Source organism: Oncorhynchus mykiss, chromosome 10 (assembly GCF_013265735.2).
Source record: "Oncorhynchus mykiss isolate Arlee chromosome 10, USDA_OmykA_1.1, whole genome shotgun sequence".
NCBI classification, from domain to species: domain Eukaryota; kingdom Metazoa; phylum Chordata; class Actinopteri; order Salmoniformes; family Salmonidae; genus Oncorhynchus; species Oncorhynchus mykiss.
In genome coordinates, this window is record NC_048574.1 from 50,164,489 (window position 1) to 50,182,795 (window position 18,307).

Consider the following 18,307-nt stretch of genomic DNA (forward strand, 5'->3'; position numbering starts at 1 on the left):
TACAGAGAACATTGTTTGTGGTGGTTGTAGTTCAGTGTCTAGGGTTGTATAGGGTTGTGTGTCTGTATAGCTCCTTAGTGGAATGGGGGACATCTAGGTCCAACCTGCAGCCCTCACATATTCAAATGAGCATTTTTACACCTGTATAAAAGCCCCTCTGATATTAATTTCCAAGGACGTTTTATTGATCTGCCAGTATTTTCATTCAGATGTTCCAGTTAACTCTTTGATGTTTCCTTTCATTTGCCTACCAATTATATTGGATTATTCACCATGGCAACCACTTACAGTGCCTAGCGAAAGTATTCGGCCCCCTTGAACTTTGCGACCTTTTGCCACATTTCAGGCTTCAAACATAAAGATATAAAACTGTATTTTTTTGTGAAGAATCAACAACCAGTGGGACACAATCATGAAGTGGAACGACATTTATTGGATATTTCAAACTTTTTTAACAAAGTAAAAACGGAAAAATTGGGCGTGCAAAATTATTCAGCCCCCTTAAGTTAATACTTTGTAGCGCCACCTTTTGCTGCGATTACAGCTGTAAGTCGCTTGGGGTATGTCTCTATCAGTTTTGCACATCGAGAGACTGACATTTTTTCCCTTGCAAAACAGCTCGAGCTCAGTGAGGTTGGATGGAGAGCATTTGTGAACAGCAGTTTTCAGTTCTTTCCACAGATTCTCGATTGGATTCAGGTCTGGACTTTGACTTGGCCATTCTAACACCTGGATATGTTTATTTTTGAACCATTCCATTGTAGATTTTGCTTTATGTTTTGGATCATTGTTGGAAGACAAATCTCCGTCCCAGTCTCAGGTCTTTTGCAGACTCCATCAGGTTTTCTTCCAGAATGGTCCTGTATTTGGCTCCATCCATCTTCCCATCAATTTTAACCATCTTCCCTGTCCCTGCTGAAGAAAAGCAGGCCCAAACCATGATGCTGCCACCACCATGTTTGACAGTGGGGATGGTGTGTTCAGCTGTGTTGCTTTTACGCCAAACATAACGTTTTGCATTGTTGCCAAAAAGTTCAATTTTGGTTTCATCTGACCAGAGCACCTTCTTCCACATGTTTGGTGTGTCTCCCAGGTGGCTTGTGGCAAACTTTAACCGACACTTTTTATGGATATCTTTAAGAAATGGCTTTCTTCTTGCCACTCTTCCATAAAGGCCAGATTTGTGCAATATACGACTGATTGTAGTCCTATGGACAGAGTCTCCCACCTCAGCTGTAGATCTCTGCAGTTCATCCAGAGTGATCATGGGCCTCTTGGCTGCATCTCTGATCAGTCTTCTCCTTGTATGAGCTGAAAGTTTAGAGGGACGGCCAGGTCTTGGTAGATTTGCAGTGGTCTGATACTCCTTCCATTTCAATATTATCACTTGCACAGTGCTCCTTGGGATGTTTAAAGCTTGGGAAATCTTTTTGTATCCAAATCCGGCTTTAAACTTCTTCACAACAGTATCTCGGACCTGCCTGGTGTGTTCCTTGTTCTTCATGATGCTCTCTGCGCTTTTAACGGACCTCTGAGACTATCACAGTGCAGGTGCATTTATACGGAGACTTGATTACACACAGGTGGATTGTATTTATCATCATTAGTCCTTTAGGTCAAAATTGGATCATTCAGAGATCCTCACTGAACTTCTGGAGAGAGTTTGCTGCACTGAAAGTAAAGGGGCTGAATAATTTTGCACGCCCAATTTTTCAGTTTTTGATTTGTTAAAAAAGTTTGAAATATCCAATAAATGTCGTTCCAATTCATGATTGTGTCCCACTTGTTGTTGATTCTTCACAAAAAAATACAGTTTTATATCTTTATGTTTGAAGCCTGAAATGTGGCAAAAGGTCGCAAAGTTCAAGGGGGCCGAATACTTTCGCAAGGCACTGTATGTCTCAGTTTGGTTGGCTTTCATGGCGATCAGACTGTTTTCATTTGAAGGGGTATTTGTGCGTTTTTAACCAAATGTAAGTCAGAACAAATACCTATTTAACTTGCATAATATTCCTATTTGTATGTAGAGGGATAACTTTCTTCACCCATTCTCGTACCTACTGTAGATGGGTACACAGACCCTCAGCATTCAAACTGTATACGTGTGTTCTGCAGAGAGAAGATGCCGTTCCACCACGTCAGGTCTACACTGCTCTACACTGGAAGTCTCCTGAGCCGGACTCTGTCTGAGGGGAGCGAAGCCTTCCAAATCACCAGTATATCCACTGAGGAGCTAGGAGGTCAGTGTGTGTGTGTAAGTGTGCGCACGTGTGCAACAGTATTGGTATAAAGCTTAGGTATGAAGTGGTCTGTCCTCCAAATCTCTTCATTCTTCGCAACGATGTAAACAACTATTTATCCGTTCATTAAAGAAGTAGCACCGACTTGCAAAGCTACACTGGCTCAATAAGAAAGTGTTTGATTGGCTGTAGCAGACAGATACTGTCAGATACTGTCACGTTGCATAAGGATGGGAGACAGTCGGAAGATACGTAATAGTTTAAAAAAATTCTCTACCCAAAACAAAAGAGTGAGGTGTAAACCTCTAAAATAATTCATTGGACGAGACCCGTAATAACAAGTGCACAAAAATACACCAAAAATAAAAATGGGCACAGGTACTCACAAGACCAATAGATAGAACACTGATCGACAAAGACAGTCCGGGGTTGGTGGTGAGGATCCAGTTCAGCGACGCCTAGAAGGCCGGTGACGTAGACCTCTGAAGCTGGTGAACGGAATGAGCAGCAGTACCGGTGTCACAACTTCTTCCCAAGTCGATGCCTCTCCTTGTTCGGGCGGGTGTTCGGCGGTCGACGTCGCCGGTCTAGCCATCGCCTATCCATTTTTCATTTTCCATTTGTTTTGTCTCGTTTTCCCACACACCTGGTTCTCATTTCCCTCATTATGTGTTGTGTATTTAACCCTCTGTTCCCCCCATGTCTTTGTGTGGCATTGTTTATTGTGCTTGTGCACATTTTGTTTGACTGGTGCGCATCGGGTTATTGTGCCCATACTTTGTATTTCTTATGCCGTTGGTTTTACTATTAAACTACTATTAAACTATTATCAAGTTCTGCTCTCCTGCGTCTGACTTCCCGGCCACCAGATACGCACGCCTTACAACTGGGGGGATCCGTGACAGATACAACCCTTTCCTGCACTGAGCAATCTGATTGGTCGAAGCATGTCCTGTGGACGGTCAAGGGCTAAGTGTTTAGAAACAAATTAGTGTAATTCTGACCTCTTAGTGTTGGGTTATCACTGCGTCCTGTCAATCACACACATGGGAACCTTTGATGTGGAGAACAAAGAGATCCCATTGGGTGTTGGAGATTAATGGATGTTGATAATCCACCCATCAAGAGATTCCAAAGGCTATTTTTCCATCGCCTGCCTGTGAAGGTTAGTACAGTGGTTCCTAAACTAGGGGTTGCGGCCCCATGTGGGTCCACCTGATTTGAAAATGGGGTCGCGGGACAATTTCCAAAATACAGAGAATAAAATATATATATATATATTATAACATCGTCTTTGTATGTCAAAATCATTGTAATAAACTTCACCTTAAAAAACTAAATGAAAATGATTCAAATCTAAAAGATACAATTCAACCAGAGAGTGCCTTTAGATCATGAGAAAAGACCACACATGACCTTTGCACTTGAATCATTCCCACATTGAATGGCTAGGCCCACTACGCTATGAAACACTATTGCACAGACTTTGATATTACCAGCTGCAATTGATATGGTGAAAACAGTGTGTCACCACACTGGCTGGGGCACAGAAACTCACATGAATAGGCCTACCTTTGTTAGATAATGTTAAACAAATAATTTATACTATTGCTAGCAATAAAGAGGAAACTGACTGAACAACTCAAACTCCCCAGCTTATGCTCTACAAATGGACGTTGACTGTAAGGGGCAAAATGCCCATGCATTGACTTTTGTTCATTATACATGTCGGGGGATACTATTGACGAGGGCATATTGTTCTGTCCCACGATTCCCAAGATTGAAATGGCACAGGGGATGTTCAGCGTGCTGTATGGCTGTCTTGACAAAAAACTTAGTGGGCTTTTGCAAAGATGGGGCTCCATCTATGGCGGGATGGTAGGCAGGCCTCTGCAGTATAGTTGTGAATGTGTTTCCCTCTGCCATATAAACGCATTGTATGATACACTGATAGCAACTGGTGGCAAAAGAGCTGAGCACAGAACTCAGAGACATACTGTAGCAGGTAACTTCGATTATAAACTACATCAAACCACACACTGTGCGCACGCCTGTTCGCAAAACCATGTGGATATTTTGGATCAGAGCATGACAATGTTCTATTCCACACCGAGGCTTGGTGGTTATTGAGGGGGGGTGTTGGAAAGAATTTTTGCATGTTTGAGGTCGCGAGAACTTTCAGATATCAAAATGGTGTTGTGGGCCAAAAAAGTTTGGGAACCCCTGCCTTATCACTTCAAGGCTAGATTCAACATGTTGTGCTGAAGATCTGCATTGAAGCGTGGTTGAAATGTAAAGGTCATTTTTGATTGAGCCGATAAATGCAGCATTTACCGTGAATACGGGAACATTGCCTTTAAAACTGAAATATCGATCCTTTTGGGATGACCAAACCAAATTCACATAGAAATGTGAGTTATAGATCTGTCATTCTTACTGAAAGCAAGTATGAGAAGCGGTAGATCTGTCTGGGCACTATTTCTTTGCTTCCCGTTCTTAAATTTTGTTTTTGCATCTTTTATTTTCAGTTTTGTACACTAGCTTCAAACTGCTGAAAATACAATATTTTTGGTTATTGAAAATATATTTCACAGCAGATTAGATGGTACATTGATTCTCTGCACTATACAGTACATTGCTTGTTTTGTCACAAACTGAAATTAGGCAAACTACTAGAATTATAGCAACCAGGACATGGCAGAGAAATTTCTGCATATTGCAACTTTAAATGTCAATCGTGCTACAGCGCAGCTACGGATTGAATCGAGCCCTTACTGTTGAAAGTATCAGTTATATTACAGTGGTTGTACTTTAGTCTGGATTTGGTGTTTCTCGGTGAGGGATGATGTCTGTCCAGATTGAAGGGTGTATCACAGCGTGAGCCACACAAAACTCACTTGCGTGCATACAAGAACAGGGCATTCGGAAAGTATTCAGCTCCTTTGACTTTTTCCAAATTTTGTTATGTTACAGGCTTATTCTAAAATGGATTAAATAAATAAAAATCCTCAATCTATATACACTACCCCATAATGAGAAAGCGAAAACAGGTTCAGAAATGTTAGCAAATGTATTTAAAAAAATTAAAAAACAGATACCTTTACATAAGTTTTCAGACCCTTTGCTATGAGACTCAAAATTGAGCTCATTTGCATCCTGTTTCCATTGATCATCCTTGAGATTTTTATATAACTTGATTGGAGTCCACCTGTGCTAAATTCAATTGATTGGACATGATTTGGAAAGGCACACACACGTCTATATAAGGCCCCACAGTTGACAGTGCATTTCAGAGAAAAAAACAAGATGTGAGGTAAAAGGAATTGTCCGTAGAGCTCTGAGACAGGAGGCACAGATCTGGGGAAGGATACCAAAAAATGTCTGCAGCATTGAAGTTCCCTGAGAACACGGTGGCATCTATCATTCTTAAATGCAAGCAGTTTGGAACCACCAAGACTCTTCCTAGAGCAATCTATGGAGAAGAGACTTTGCCAGGGAGGTGACCAAGAACACGGTCACTCTGATAGAGCTCCAGAATTCCTCTGTGGAGATGGGATAACCTTCCAGAAGGACAACCATCTCTGCAGCACTCCACCAATTAGGCCTTTATAGTAGAAGCCATTCCTCAGTAAAAGGCACATGACAACCCACTTGGAGTTTGCAAAAAGGCACCTCAAGAACTCTCAAATCGTGAGAAACTTGAAACCAAGATTGAACTGTTTGGCCTGAATGCCAAGCGTCACGTCTGAAAATCTGCCACCATCTGTACGGTGAAGCATGCTGGTTGCAGCATCATGCTGTGGTGATGTTTTTAGTGGCAGGGACTGGGAGACTAGTCAGGATTGAGGGAAAGATGAACGGAGCAAAGTAGAGAGATCCTTGATGAAAACCTGCTCCACAGCGCTCAGAAACTCAGACTGGGGGCGAAGGTTCACCAACCAACAGGACACCAACCCAAAGCACACAGCCAAGACAACGCACGAGTGGCGTAAAGAGTAAAGGGTCTGAATACTTGTAAATGTGTCATGTAAATGTGAACAAAATAATATTTGTTTTGTTGCAAAAATATCTAAAAACCTGTTCTTGCTTAATTATCATGGTGTATTGTATGTAAATTGATGATAGAAAAAAAATGTTTTAATCCATTTTAGAATAAGGTTTAGAATATTGTGGTTGTAACAAAAAGTCACACACTTAGGCGGCAGCAGCAGTAATTCAATAGAGTACAGGCTTAACTGAATGACAGAAGCAGAATATCATATGGAATGTTATTGAATAGTTTGGGTTAGGCCTAGTCTCAGAGGAATGCTCCGCAGAGCCAAATGCTGATGACAGGTTGCCCTATGCAGGGAAATATGGGACCAGGGGCGATGAGGGACAGGGAGTGGCGGCTGAAGGAGGCCAGACGGAGCTTGCCGCAGAGTCTTGCTTTGAGAGCACACCATGCAATGAAGGCTGAGACATCAGGAGCCATGATGGGCCACCAGAAGCGTTGTCGGAGGAAAGCCAGGGTACAACGAGCACCCGGATGACAGGTAAGACTGGAGGAGAGAGCCCATTCCAGGACCTGAGGCCGGGCCGAATCAGGAACGAACATCTGGTTAGCCGGGGTGTTGTGCCTTGCAGACCAGAGTGCCAAACATGAGGCAGGTAGGATGGTCTCAGATTCAGAGGGAGTGGCAATGGAACTGTACAAATGGGAGAGAGTGTCCGGCTTCACGTTTTTGCACCCTGGGGCGGTAGGAGATGGTGAAATTGAACCTGTTAAATAACAGAGCCCAACAAGCTTGCCTTGGGTTGAAGCGCTTGGCAGTGCATACCAAAAATAGATGTTCCGCCCCTTCCAGCCAGTGTCTCCACTCCTCCAGAGCCATCTTAACCAATAGAAGTTCCCAGTTCCCAATGTCATAGTTCGCAGGGTTGAGACGATGGGACATGAAGGCACAAGGATGAAGCTTTTGGTCCTGGACGGATCGCTGGGAAAGGATGGCCCCTTCTCCCACGTCGGAAGCGTCAACCTCAACCACAAACTGGTGAGTCGGGTCCGGATGGGGGCAGTAGTGAATCGCTGCTTTAGATCCCCAAAAGCCTTGTCCGCTGCTGGAGACCATGTGCACGGTATCTTGTGAGGGAAGAGGTGAGTGCAGAGAGGAGCCGCCAGGTTGCTGTAGCCTCGAATGAAACTGCGGTAGAAATGAGAAAACCCCAGAAATGATTGTAGCTGCACCCTGGACGTAGGCTGGGGCCAATCCACCACTGCTCTCACCTTTTCCGGATCCATCTGAACATTCCCTTCAGCAATGATGTATCCCAGAAAGGAGATAGTGGAGTGGTGGAATACGCACTTCTCCGATTTTACAAACAACTGATTTTCCAGGAGGCGCTAATGGACCTTTCGAGCATGGAAAATATGTTCCTGGGCAGAACGAGAGAACCAGGATGTCGTCGAGGTAGACAAAAACAAAATGATTCAACATGTCCCGGAGCACATCGTTGACCAGGAAGACAGTGGACACGTTGGTGAGTCCAAACGGTATGACCAGGTACTCATAGTGTCCACTGGCAGTGTTGAAAGCCATCTTCCACTCATCTCCTTCACGTATCCGCACAAGGTGGTAGGCATTCCGAAGGCCGAGGAGTGGTAGAGGGTACCGATTGTTGATTGTAATGTCATTGAGGCCCCGGTAATCAATACATGGACGCAGGGTCTTGTCGTTCTTTCCCACAAAGAAGAATCCTGCACCAGCAGGAAAGGAGGAAAGACGAACGCTACCAACAACCAGAGAGCCCTCGATGTACTCCTCCATGGAGGTCAATATCACAATCATAAGGATCACAATCATAAGGATCACAATCATAAGGATAACCCATGACTGAGCCCGTGGTCCAGTCAATATCGGGGTTGTGCTTCTGGAGCCAAGAAAATCCCAAACCAATAGGGATGTGGGGAGACTCAATGAGGAGAAGCTGTATTGACTCACTGTTGTTTCCAGATACCCGATGAATAAGGATTCAGGTCTCTTCACTGGGCAGGTGACTATGTAATGCCCTACAGCACCACAATACAGACAATTATTGGAGCTTAGCCTGCATGAACGTTCCCTAGGCGATAATCTAGCTCTTCCCAGTTGCATAGGTTCCGGTGTATCCGACTCACCCGTTATCGATGATTCTCGAGGGAGATCGGGTGGCCTTGGATCTTCTCGGAAAACAGCCTTCGGGGACTTCCGGATTCCTTTGGAGGTGAGCGAGCCGCAGCAGATTGACGAGTGTGACCAATTAATCTGTCCATTAATCCTAATGGTGAGGGCAAGGATGGAATCAAGGTCCACCGGTAACTCTCGAGCAGCTAGTTCATCTTTTATCACCTCTGATAATCCCTGAAGGAAGGTATCCTATAGGGACTCTGGATTCCAGGCACTCTCGGCGGCCAACGTGCGAAAGTCTACAGGGTCATCTGCCACACTACGGGAGTCTTCATGCAATTCCAGTAGTTTTCGGTCCGCCTCTCTCTCGGATACCGGAGAATCGAATACCTTCCTTACCTCTGTAATGAAGTCTTCCTGATCACGACAAATGGCAGATTATTGCTCCCAAACTGCCGTAGCCCAGGAGAGCGCCCTTCCCATCATTAGCGTAATAATATACTGAGGGAGCACTGAGAAAGAAAACCCCGGCAGGTTCCAGGATTCCCAGAATATCATTCCGGAGGAGTTCATCGGGGTTCTCGGGGAGCCGGGGTAGGCTGTACAAACCCACCACTAATAGTAAAAAGGTTACTGGCTGGTTGGGAGGTCTCAAGAGATGGAGGGCTGCCTATGAGCTAACTCACTGATTTGCTCCATAATAGCCTTGAACCCTTGGTAGTGGCGTTCTGTCAGGGAACAAAGCCCTTCCAAAAGGTCCAGCAGTAGCTCCTCATGGCTCCTAATGCTGGGGCTGTCAAGAAGGAGGGTCTTTGTCCGTGTATTGACTAGAGGTCTCAATGCCATCACCACCAAGTACCGTTACCCCCATCCGTTGGTGCCGGCCACCATTGAAAAGCTCCGCGTGGCCCAGTTTTTTCCAAGCTGGACCTGCGGCGTGTCTACAATTTGATCCGCATCTGGTAGGTGGATGAATGGAATACGGCCTCCAGCCCGGTATCTGGGCACTACGAGTACTTGGTGATGCCTTATGGTTTAGCCAATGCTACGTCGGTGTTCCAGGCATTCGTAAATTAGGTTTTTTGGGACATGCTTGGGCGCCAGGTGGTCATGTATATTGACGACATCCTGATCTACTCGGCCACCTTGGAGGATCATATCGCCCATGTCCGGGTAGTCCTGGGGCGCCTGCTGGAGACCCATCTGTACGTGAAAGCGGAGAAGTGCCAGTTCCATAAGGTCGTCGTCTCCTTGGGATATCAGATCAGCCCACAGTGAGTGGTTATGGAAGAAAGGAAGGTAGATGTGGTCAGGTCATGGCCAGTCCCACCACCATAAAGGGACTACAACTTTTACAGGAGCTTCATCTGGAACTTCAGCTCCATCAACTCACCTCTCTCCTCAAAGGTGGTCCCTGTCAGTTGGCGTGGAACCCTGTAGCTGATGAGGCATTTCACCTCCGCCCCGTTGCTGAAACACCTAGACCCTACGCTGCATTCATGATGGAGGTGGATGCCTCAGAAGTGTGCGTGGGGGCCGTCCTGTCACAATGACAAGGTAGTCCACAAAAACCATCTGTTTGCATACTACGCTAAAAAACTGTCCCTGCAGAGAGGAACTATGATGGTGATTGGGATCTCCTGGCGGTGAAGTTGGCTTTAGAGGAGTGGAGACACTGGTTGGAGGGCGCCACGGACCCGTTTCTCATCCTCACCGACCATCGGAACTTGGAGGTGGCTGAACCCGCGCCAAGCAAGGTGGGACCTTTTCTTTACTAGATTCAACTTCACCTTGTCATACCGCCCAGGTTCATGAATATCCAAACCGATGCCTTGTCTGAACTCAATGATTCAGGAGAGGATTCTGTCCTAAGTGGTCCCAATAGCTGCCCTCCCGAATTGTTGCCCCGTGTTCTGGGACATAGACCTGGACATCCGACAGGCTCTGGAGAGGGAACACGCACTGGCTACCTGTTCTCCGGAGCGCACCTACATTCCAGCGGAGTTAAGGGATCAGCCGCTGGACACCCAGGTATCATCCGCTCCACTCCACTCTCTGGTCTCTATACCACTCTCCAGGTCGCTGAGGCACTGTTTCAGCAGGTCTTCCTGCACTATGGCCTTCCAGAGGATATTGTCTCCGACCGTGGTCCTCATTACACGTCACTTGTATGGCGAGTCTTCATGGACAAGCTGGGGCTCACGGTCAGCCTCACATTTGGGTACCGTCCTCAGTCCAATGGGCAGATGGAGAGGACCATCCACAGGAATCTCCCCAGCTCCTGGAGTCACTGTCAGGACCAGCAGAGAGAGTGGTCCTGATTTCTTCCCTGGACGGAGTACGCCAAGAACTCACTTCGTCACTCCTCTACCGGGTTGTCTCCCTTCCAGTGCGTCCTGGGGTACCAGCCGGCCCTTGCTCCGTGGACCCCGAGCCAGACCGAAGCCCCTGCGGTGGATGAGTGGTTCCGGCATGCAGGAGAGGTTTGGGACGCTGCCCACGTGAGGCACCAACACGCGTCCGGTGCCAGAGGGAGCAGGTGGAGTGAGGCACCCATTTTCCATCCTGGTGGAGTGAGGCACTCATTTTCCATCTAATCTGGATCTCCACCAGGAACCTCCCGCTCCTCCTTCCCTGCCAGAAGCTGGGCCCCCGGTTTGTGGGGCCATTCAAAGTCCTATGGAGGGTCTATGAGGTAACTTACCGACTACAGCTTTCCAATGACTACCGGATCTCACCCTCTTTTTCACCCTCTCAGGCCGGTGGTTCCTGGTCCTCTGGCTGATGCTGTACCCCACGACACCCCTCCACCTCCCCTGGACATTGAGGGTAGTCCCATCCATGCCATCAGGTCCCTCCTGAACTCCAAATGTTGTGGGAGTCGGCTCTAGTACCTGGTGGACTGGGAGGGGTACGGTCCAGAGGAGCGGTGTTGGGTTCCGGTGGACAACATTCTAGATCCTAACATCATCTGAGATTTAAACCTTCGCCGTCTGGACTGGCCCGCTCCTCATTGTCCTGTGGCTGGAGCCGAGCATCAGGGGAGGGGGTTCTGTCACAACCACTCGTTCCCCCTCTCCGGTGCTCAACATCGCCGGTCTGCTAAACACTGGTCCTGGAAACCCATCATTATACACACCTGGCAACCTTCATTACGCACACCTGCGCTTCATTAGGCATTAAACTCACTAACTGCACTTGTTTCCTAAATTCCTGCATCTGCGTTACATAATTGTAGAGTTTACTACATTAATGAAATGGCGATCCTTTCAGACCAGACTTACTGATTGAACTTTCATAACTACATTAAATGTGAGGCAGCTCTTTCAGAAACAGCAGATAATGTTGCTTCTCTCTTGTGCTGCATACGGATAAATCACTTTGCTACAGAGGAGAGAAAACCACTCTGTCAATCCCACTCATTTTGTTTGGAGATAGAATAAGAGGAGCTCTGCGATTATCTGTTGAAATGGGGAGGTTTACAGGCTTAGATGGGTGTTGCGACTTAACTCAAACATTCTGAAAACTGACAGCTTAGACAGGCGGAAGAGACATCTGAGACTGGATTAGTACAAAGACACAGAGGATAGGAGGGGAGGGGGGGGGGGGAAAGGGTTTCAGTCAGAGAATATCAAACAGAGAAATATACAGAAGTGGGGCTCTGTCTACACCATGGCTCTGAAGATGAATTGATACAGATGGGAAATATGGAAGGGAGAGATAAAGAGGGAGTCTTTAAGCTTACCTTAATGAGAACCCAGAACAGTTTCCATCACTCAACAATCAGACAGTGGTGTGTTTTCATGGATGCCAAGGGGAGCCAGGCTTCCCCCAAAAATGTACAAATAAAAAATACAAAAACATAAAATATATATTTTGTCTCTGCTTCATCATTTTCCTTCAATTTGCAAGAGGTTGAATGTGGAGAAAAGGAGAAAACATCCGAATGAGTGAAACAGCGCCCCTTTGTGTCTCTACCAATAGGCCATCTATTTGATGACGTCTTGTCGAAACGAGTACGACATTGTTGCTGCCCATAGCATTGAAGGCAAGAGAAGCCAGTGAGTATCTGACCTCCCTTGACAAAAAAAGTATTGATAAATTTGCCAATCAGCGGTAAGCTAAACTGAGCGAGCTCAACTGTGAATGGTCCTGGTGCACCAAAAAAAGTGTCAACGGAAGCCAGGTTGGATTTTGCGTCACTCCTATCAAATCCCATACGTCATTGACAGAAAAATAAGGAAAGGTGACTACAGTGGAGAAACACAACTAATATGAATGTATTGGTCTCAACCCACATCAAAGCAAAGCTCTGTAATGGAAAGTCACAATGTTGGATATGGTGACTTTGCACTAACCCAGAAAATTACTTCAGTAGAAGTAGAAGTAACCCAACTTCATTCTCTGCATGTCCACAATGTTGTGAAAAAGGATATTTATTGATGACAATTGTATTTAAAGTTTTGAAAAAGTGGATCTAAGATATGCAATCCAGGTACAAAGGCAAAACAACTGACCAGACATTCTGCAAATGTATTTATAATTTGATCATTGTTGTTCTGCTATTGGTACTTTGAACCACATTTCCAAAAATACTTGTGGGACTTTCTATAAATCATGGGGCCAATGTGCAATTAAAATGTCATTAAAAATAATTGTTATGCAGTTCCACATGTGTATTTAGAGGAATATATGCAAATTGACCTGTAACTCCACCTATACAAAAACAGAGGCCTAGAACTATACATCCTTTAACCTCTACGGGATCTAACTGCACTGTCCAAATTAGTGTAGCAATTACAGTGGAAGAAAAACATGCTATTGTTTGAGGAGAGTGCACAATTAGGAACTTGAAAATGCACATTTGGGCAGTCTTGATACAACATTTTGAACTGGAATGCAATGGTTTATTGGATCAGTCTAAAACATTGCACATTCATTGCTGCCATCTAATGGCCAAAATCTAAATTTTTCCTGGGCTGGAATAATAGATTATGGCCTTTCTCTTGCATTTCAAAGATGATAGTAAAACATTTTTTGGGAAAAACGCATCTTTTTTTCTTTGTATTATCTTTTACCAGATCTAATGTGTTATATTCTCCTGCATTAATTTCACATTTCCACATACAAAAGTTTTTATTTCAAATGGTATCAAGAATATGCATATCGTTGCTTCAGGTCCTGAGCTACAGGCAGTTAGATTTAAGTATGTCATTTTAGGCAAAATATTTTTTTAAAGATCCTTAAGATCCTTAAGATCCTTAAAGATCCTTAAGTTAAGCAGGGTTCATACAGACATTGGCAAGTCAAATTCAAGGACTTTCAGGGACTTTTTCAAGCACTTAATTGTAATTTTCAAGGACCTCAATGGTATACAATTGTGTAATTGTACATATACAGTTGAAGTCGGAAGTTTACATACACTTAGGCTGGAGTCATTGAAACTTGTTTTTCAACCACTCCACAAATTTGTCGTTAACAAACTAGTTTTGGCAAGTCGGTTAGGACATCTACTTTCTGCATGACACAAGCATTTTTTCCAACAATTGTTTACAGACAGATTATATCACTTGTAATTAATTTTATCACAATTCCAGTGGGTCAGAAGTTTACATACACTAAGTTGACTGTGCCTTTAAACAGCTTGGAAAGAAGTTTAGAAGTTCTGATAGGCTCTGATAGGCTAATTGACATCATTTGAGTCAATTGGAGGTGTACCTTGTGGATGTATTTCAAGGCCTACCTTCAAACTCAGTGCCTCTTTGCTTGACATCATGGGAAAATCAAAAGAAATCAGCCAAGACCTCAGAAAATAAATTGTAGACCCCCACAAGTCTGGTTCATCCTTGGGAGCAATTTCCAAATGCCTGAAGGTACCACGTTCATCTGTACAAACAATAGTAGCAAGTATAAACACCATGGGACCATGCAGCGGTCATACCGCTCAGGGAGAAAACGCATTCTGTCTCCTAGAGATGAATGTACTGTGGCGCGAAAGTGCACATCAATCCCAAATCAATCCCAGAACAACATCAAAGGACCTTGTGAAGATGCTGGAGGAAACAGGTACAAAAGTATCTATATCCACAGTAAAACAAGTCCTATATCGTCATAACCTGAAAGGCTGCTCAGCAAGGAAGAAGACACTGCTCCAAAATCTCCATAAAAAAGCCAGACTACAGTTTGCAACTGCACATGGGGACAAAGATTGTTGTTTTTTTGAGAAATGTCCTCTGGTCTAATGAAACAAAAATAGAACTGTTTGGCCATAATGACCATCATTATGTTTAGAGGAAAAAGGGTGAGGCAATGGCAATTGAAAGGCAATGGTACCAAATACAAATTGATTGTATGTAAACTTCTGACCCACTGGGAATGTGATGAAAGAAATAAAAGCTGAAATAAATCATTCTCTCTACTATTATTCTGACATTTCACTTCCTTAAAATAAAGTGGTGATCCTAACTGACCAAAGACGGGGATTTTTTTCGAGGATTAAATGTCAGGAATTGTGAAAACTGAGTTTAAATGTATTTGGCTAAAGTGTTTGTAAACTTCCAACTTCAACTGTAGGTACTAATATAGGACCCACCCATTAACAGTTTAAGAATAATGCATTTTTTGGGCCTTGCTAATGCATTGATAGTCTATCCTACGGAATTGCAAACGGTAGACTCAGTGTCTAATCCGAGGCACAAAGACATACGAAAACATGAACTCATTACCTTGATGCTTTTCTGTGTTAAATCTAACGAGACCCTGCTGTAAATCAAGCAGACAACAACAGATGATCAACATTAATTCACTAGATATTAGATCCAAGGTGTTTCCAGGCACAACTGTCTTCACCGGCATAATGAGTGAGACACCAAAATATTCTGGACATTCCTCATGAACACCTTTTCCAGCACTGGGCTGTTGTTGAATTGCAGGCGCTATCACAACAGCTGTTAGTCACTTGACTGTCATTCAGAAAATTCCTTCCTGGATCAGATGATGATGTGCGAATATATCATGGTGTCATTAAACAGCTCAACACCGTGCACATCCAACAAGTATTATGTATTATGCATAATCATTGAAGAACCACATTAAGGACAATATCCGTATAAGTTTTAAGTATCAAGGTAAGGTGACTCTTTGAATAAGAAGCATTAGATTTTACAATCTTGTACATTTTGGGGGATTTGTATGCCCATGAAAACCGTTTTCGCCCCTTAACATAAGGAGACAGGAAATGTTATGTAGTTACACTGAATTTCTGAGGTCTCTATACAAAAATCTGTCTGACGGCTAGTTCAAGGATTCCTACAGGGTTCAAGTTCAATGTCTATTTTAACTGGGTAATGCTTAATATATGATCCACTACATGTCCAAATTAGTGGATTCAGGTTTTTCAGCCACACCCACAGGTGTATATATTTGAGCACACCGCCATGCAATCTCCATAGACAAACATTGGCAGTAGAGTGGCCCGTACTGAAGAGCTCGGTGACTTTCAACGTGTCCTGGTAGAGCTTCCCGGGTCAACTGTAAGTGCTGTTATTGTGAAGTGGAAACTCTAGAAACAACAATAGCGAAGTGGTAGGCCACATAAGCTCACAGAACACAAGTGCTGATGCGCATAATGCGTAAAAAATCATCTGTCCTTGGTTGCAACGCTCACTACCGAGTTCCAAACTGCCTCTGGAAGCAACGTCAGCACAATAACTGTTTGTCAGGAGCGTCATGAAATGGGTTTCGATGGCTGTGCAGCCCACAAAAGCCTAAGATTACCATGCGCAATGCCAAGCTTCGGCTGGAGTGGTGTAAACCTTGCCGCCATTAGACTCTGGAGCAGTGGAAATGCGTTCACTGAAGTGATGAATCACGCTTCACCATTTGGCATTCCGACGGACAAATATGGGTTTGTCGGATGCCAGGAGAACGCTACCTGCTGAATGCAGAGTGCCAACTGTAAAGTTTGGAGGAGGGGTAATAATGGTCTGTAGCTGTGCTGTTTTCATGGTTCGGGCTAGGCTCCTTAGTTCCAGTGAAGGGAAATCTTAACGCTAGAGCATACAATGACATTCTAGACGATTCTGTGGCATTAAAGGGGGGACCAATTCCATATTATTGCCCATGATTTTGGAATGAGATGTTCGATGAGAAGGTGTCCACACACTTTTTGCCATGTAGTGTATCTTATTATAGCGTTATTCTGTGACCAAACTAGGACCTGTACTAAATGTCCTCTTGTGGTCCCAAGGTGTTTTAATGTTCCTAAAATGTTCTCAGAACATCAGTGGGATAACGTCTCGCCAAAACGCCAAAAAAGGACCTAATGGGAAGGTCTCCTAAAGTCTTTAAGATGTCCCCTGTCTGCTGGACAGAGTTGACTTCACAGGACTGAGTTACAGGGCAAATCCCAAGTGATACTCTCTTCCTTATATAGTGCAGTACTTTCGACCAGAGCCATAGGTGGCTCTACATAAAGTGTTTTAACTGAGAGGAGTCTGTGGAAAAGCTGTAGGTGTTGCATGTAAAAGTGTTCCCTCTGAAAGGAGTGTGACTCCCCCATGGGTTGGTTAAATACAGTAAGTTACTGAAATAAACCACAACAGAGAGACGGGGGAAGAGAAGGCAGCGACAGAGAGAGAGGGGGGGGGGCAGGAGAGGAGAAGGAGAGAAGGAGATGGAGAGAATGGGAGCGAGAGAGAGAGAGAGAGAGAGAGAGATGGATACAAAGAACGAAGAAAAATAACATCTCAGCAAAGGGAGTTAAACACAAATGCTTTGGCAGTAAAAATACTTCCTGTCAGTATTAGGCTTATCGCTGTCTCATGTTTGATTGTCTGATGTTGAGACTTATCATTGTATCATGTCTGATTGGTTCATATTGATTGTGTGGTGAATGCAGGAATGGAGCTGTAGGGCAAATATGTCAGTTACATTTATTTATCTCCTGCCTTTTCCCCCATTTATTTGACTATTTAACGCTCCTGACTAGTCAGTTAAGAACAATTTCTTATTTACAATGATGGCCTAGGAACAGTGGGTTAACTGCCTTGTTCAGGAGCAGAATGACAGATTTTTACCTTGTCAGCTCAGGGATTTGATCTAGCAACCCTTCAGTTACTGGCCCAACTCTCTGATTGCTAGGCTATCTATCGCCCTGTAATGAGGAGTAATGAAAAGCAGCAAACGGGAGAGTGAGAGAGAGAGAGCGAGAAGCAGGTAATGAAATTGGAAGGAAATTGGAAGGCAAGAAGACAACATAAACAGAGCCAGTAATCATATGATGACTTGAATTAATGTTTGATTGTGGACTATTTCCGGCGCCAACAGAGATGACCGCCTCGCTTTGCGTTCCTAGGAAACTATGCAGTTTTTTGTTTTTTTTACGTGTTATTTCTTACATTGGTACCCCAGGTCATCTTAGGTTTCATTACATACAGTCGGGAAGAACTACTGAATATAAGAGCTACGTCAACTCACCATCAGTTCGACCAGGAATATGACTTTCCCGAAGCGGATCCTGTGTTCTGCCCTCCACCCAGGACAACGGAATGGATCCCAGCCTGCGACCCAAAACAAAGACTTCGTAAAAGAGGGAAACGTAGCGGTCTTCTGGTCAGGCTCCGGAGACGGGCACATCGCGCACCACTCCCTAGCATACTACTCACCAATGTCCAGTCTCTTGACAACAAGGTTGATGAAATCCGAGCAAGGGTAGCATTCCAGAGGGACATCAGAGACTGTAACTTTCTTTGCTTCACGGAAACATGGCTGACTCGAGAGACGCTAACGGAATCGGTGCAGCCAGCTGGTTTCTTCATGCATCGCGCCGACAGAAACAAACATCTTTCTGGTAAGAAGAGGGGCGGGGGCATATGCCTTATGATTAACGAGACATGGTGTGACCACAAACACATACAGGTA

General features: G+C 44.5%; 1 protein-coding gene across 3 annotated transcripts in view; it reads left to right on the forward strand.

Annotated features, from left to right (window-relative positions):
- The window catches only part of LOC110534209 (calcium-binding protein 8-like), an 88,779-nt gene that overhangs the window by 8,289 nt on the left and 62,183 nt on the right, over window positions 1–18,307 (forward strand). For all 3 annotated transcript variants that reach the window (XR_005034171.1, XR_005034172.1, XM_036933321.1), the window contains exon 2: window positions 2,116–2,240. Coding sequence is in view for 1 of the 3 variants with exons in the window: in XM_036933321.1 (XP_036789216.1) it covers window positions 2,116–2,240 (125 nt within the window). In the remaining 2 variants the exon portion in view is untranslated. The remainder of the gene's footprint in view (window positions 1–2,115; window positions 2,241–18,307) is intronic.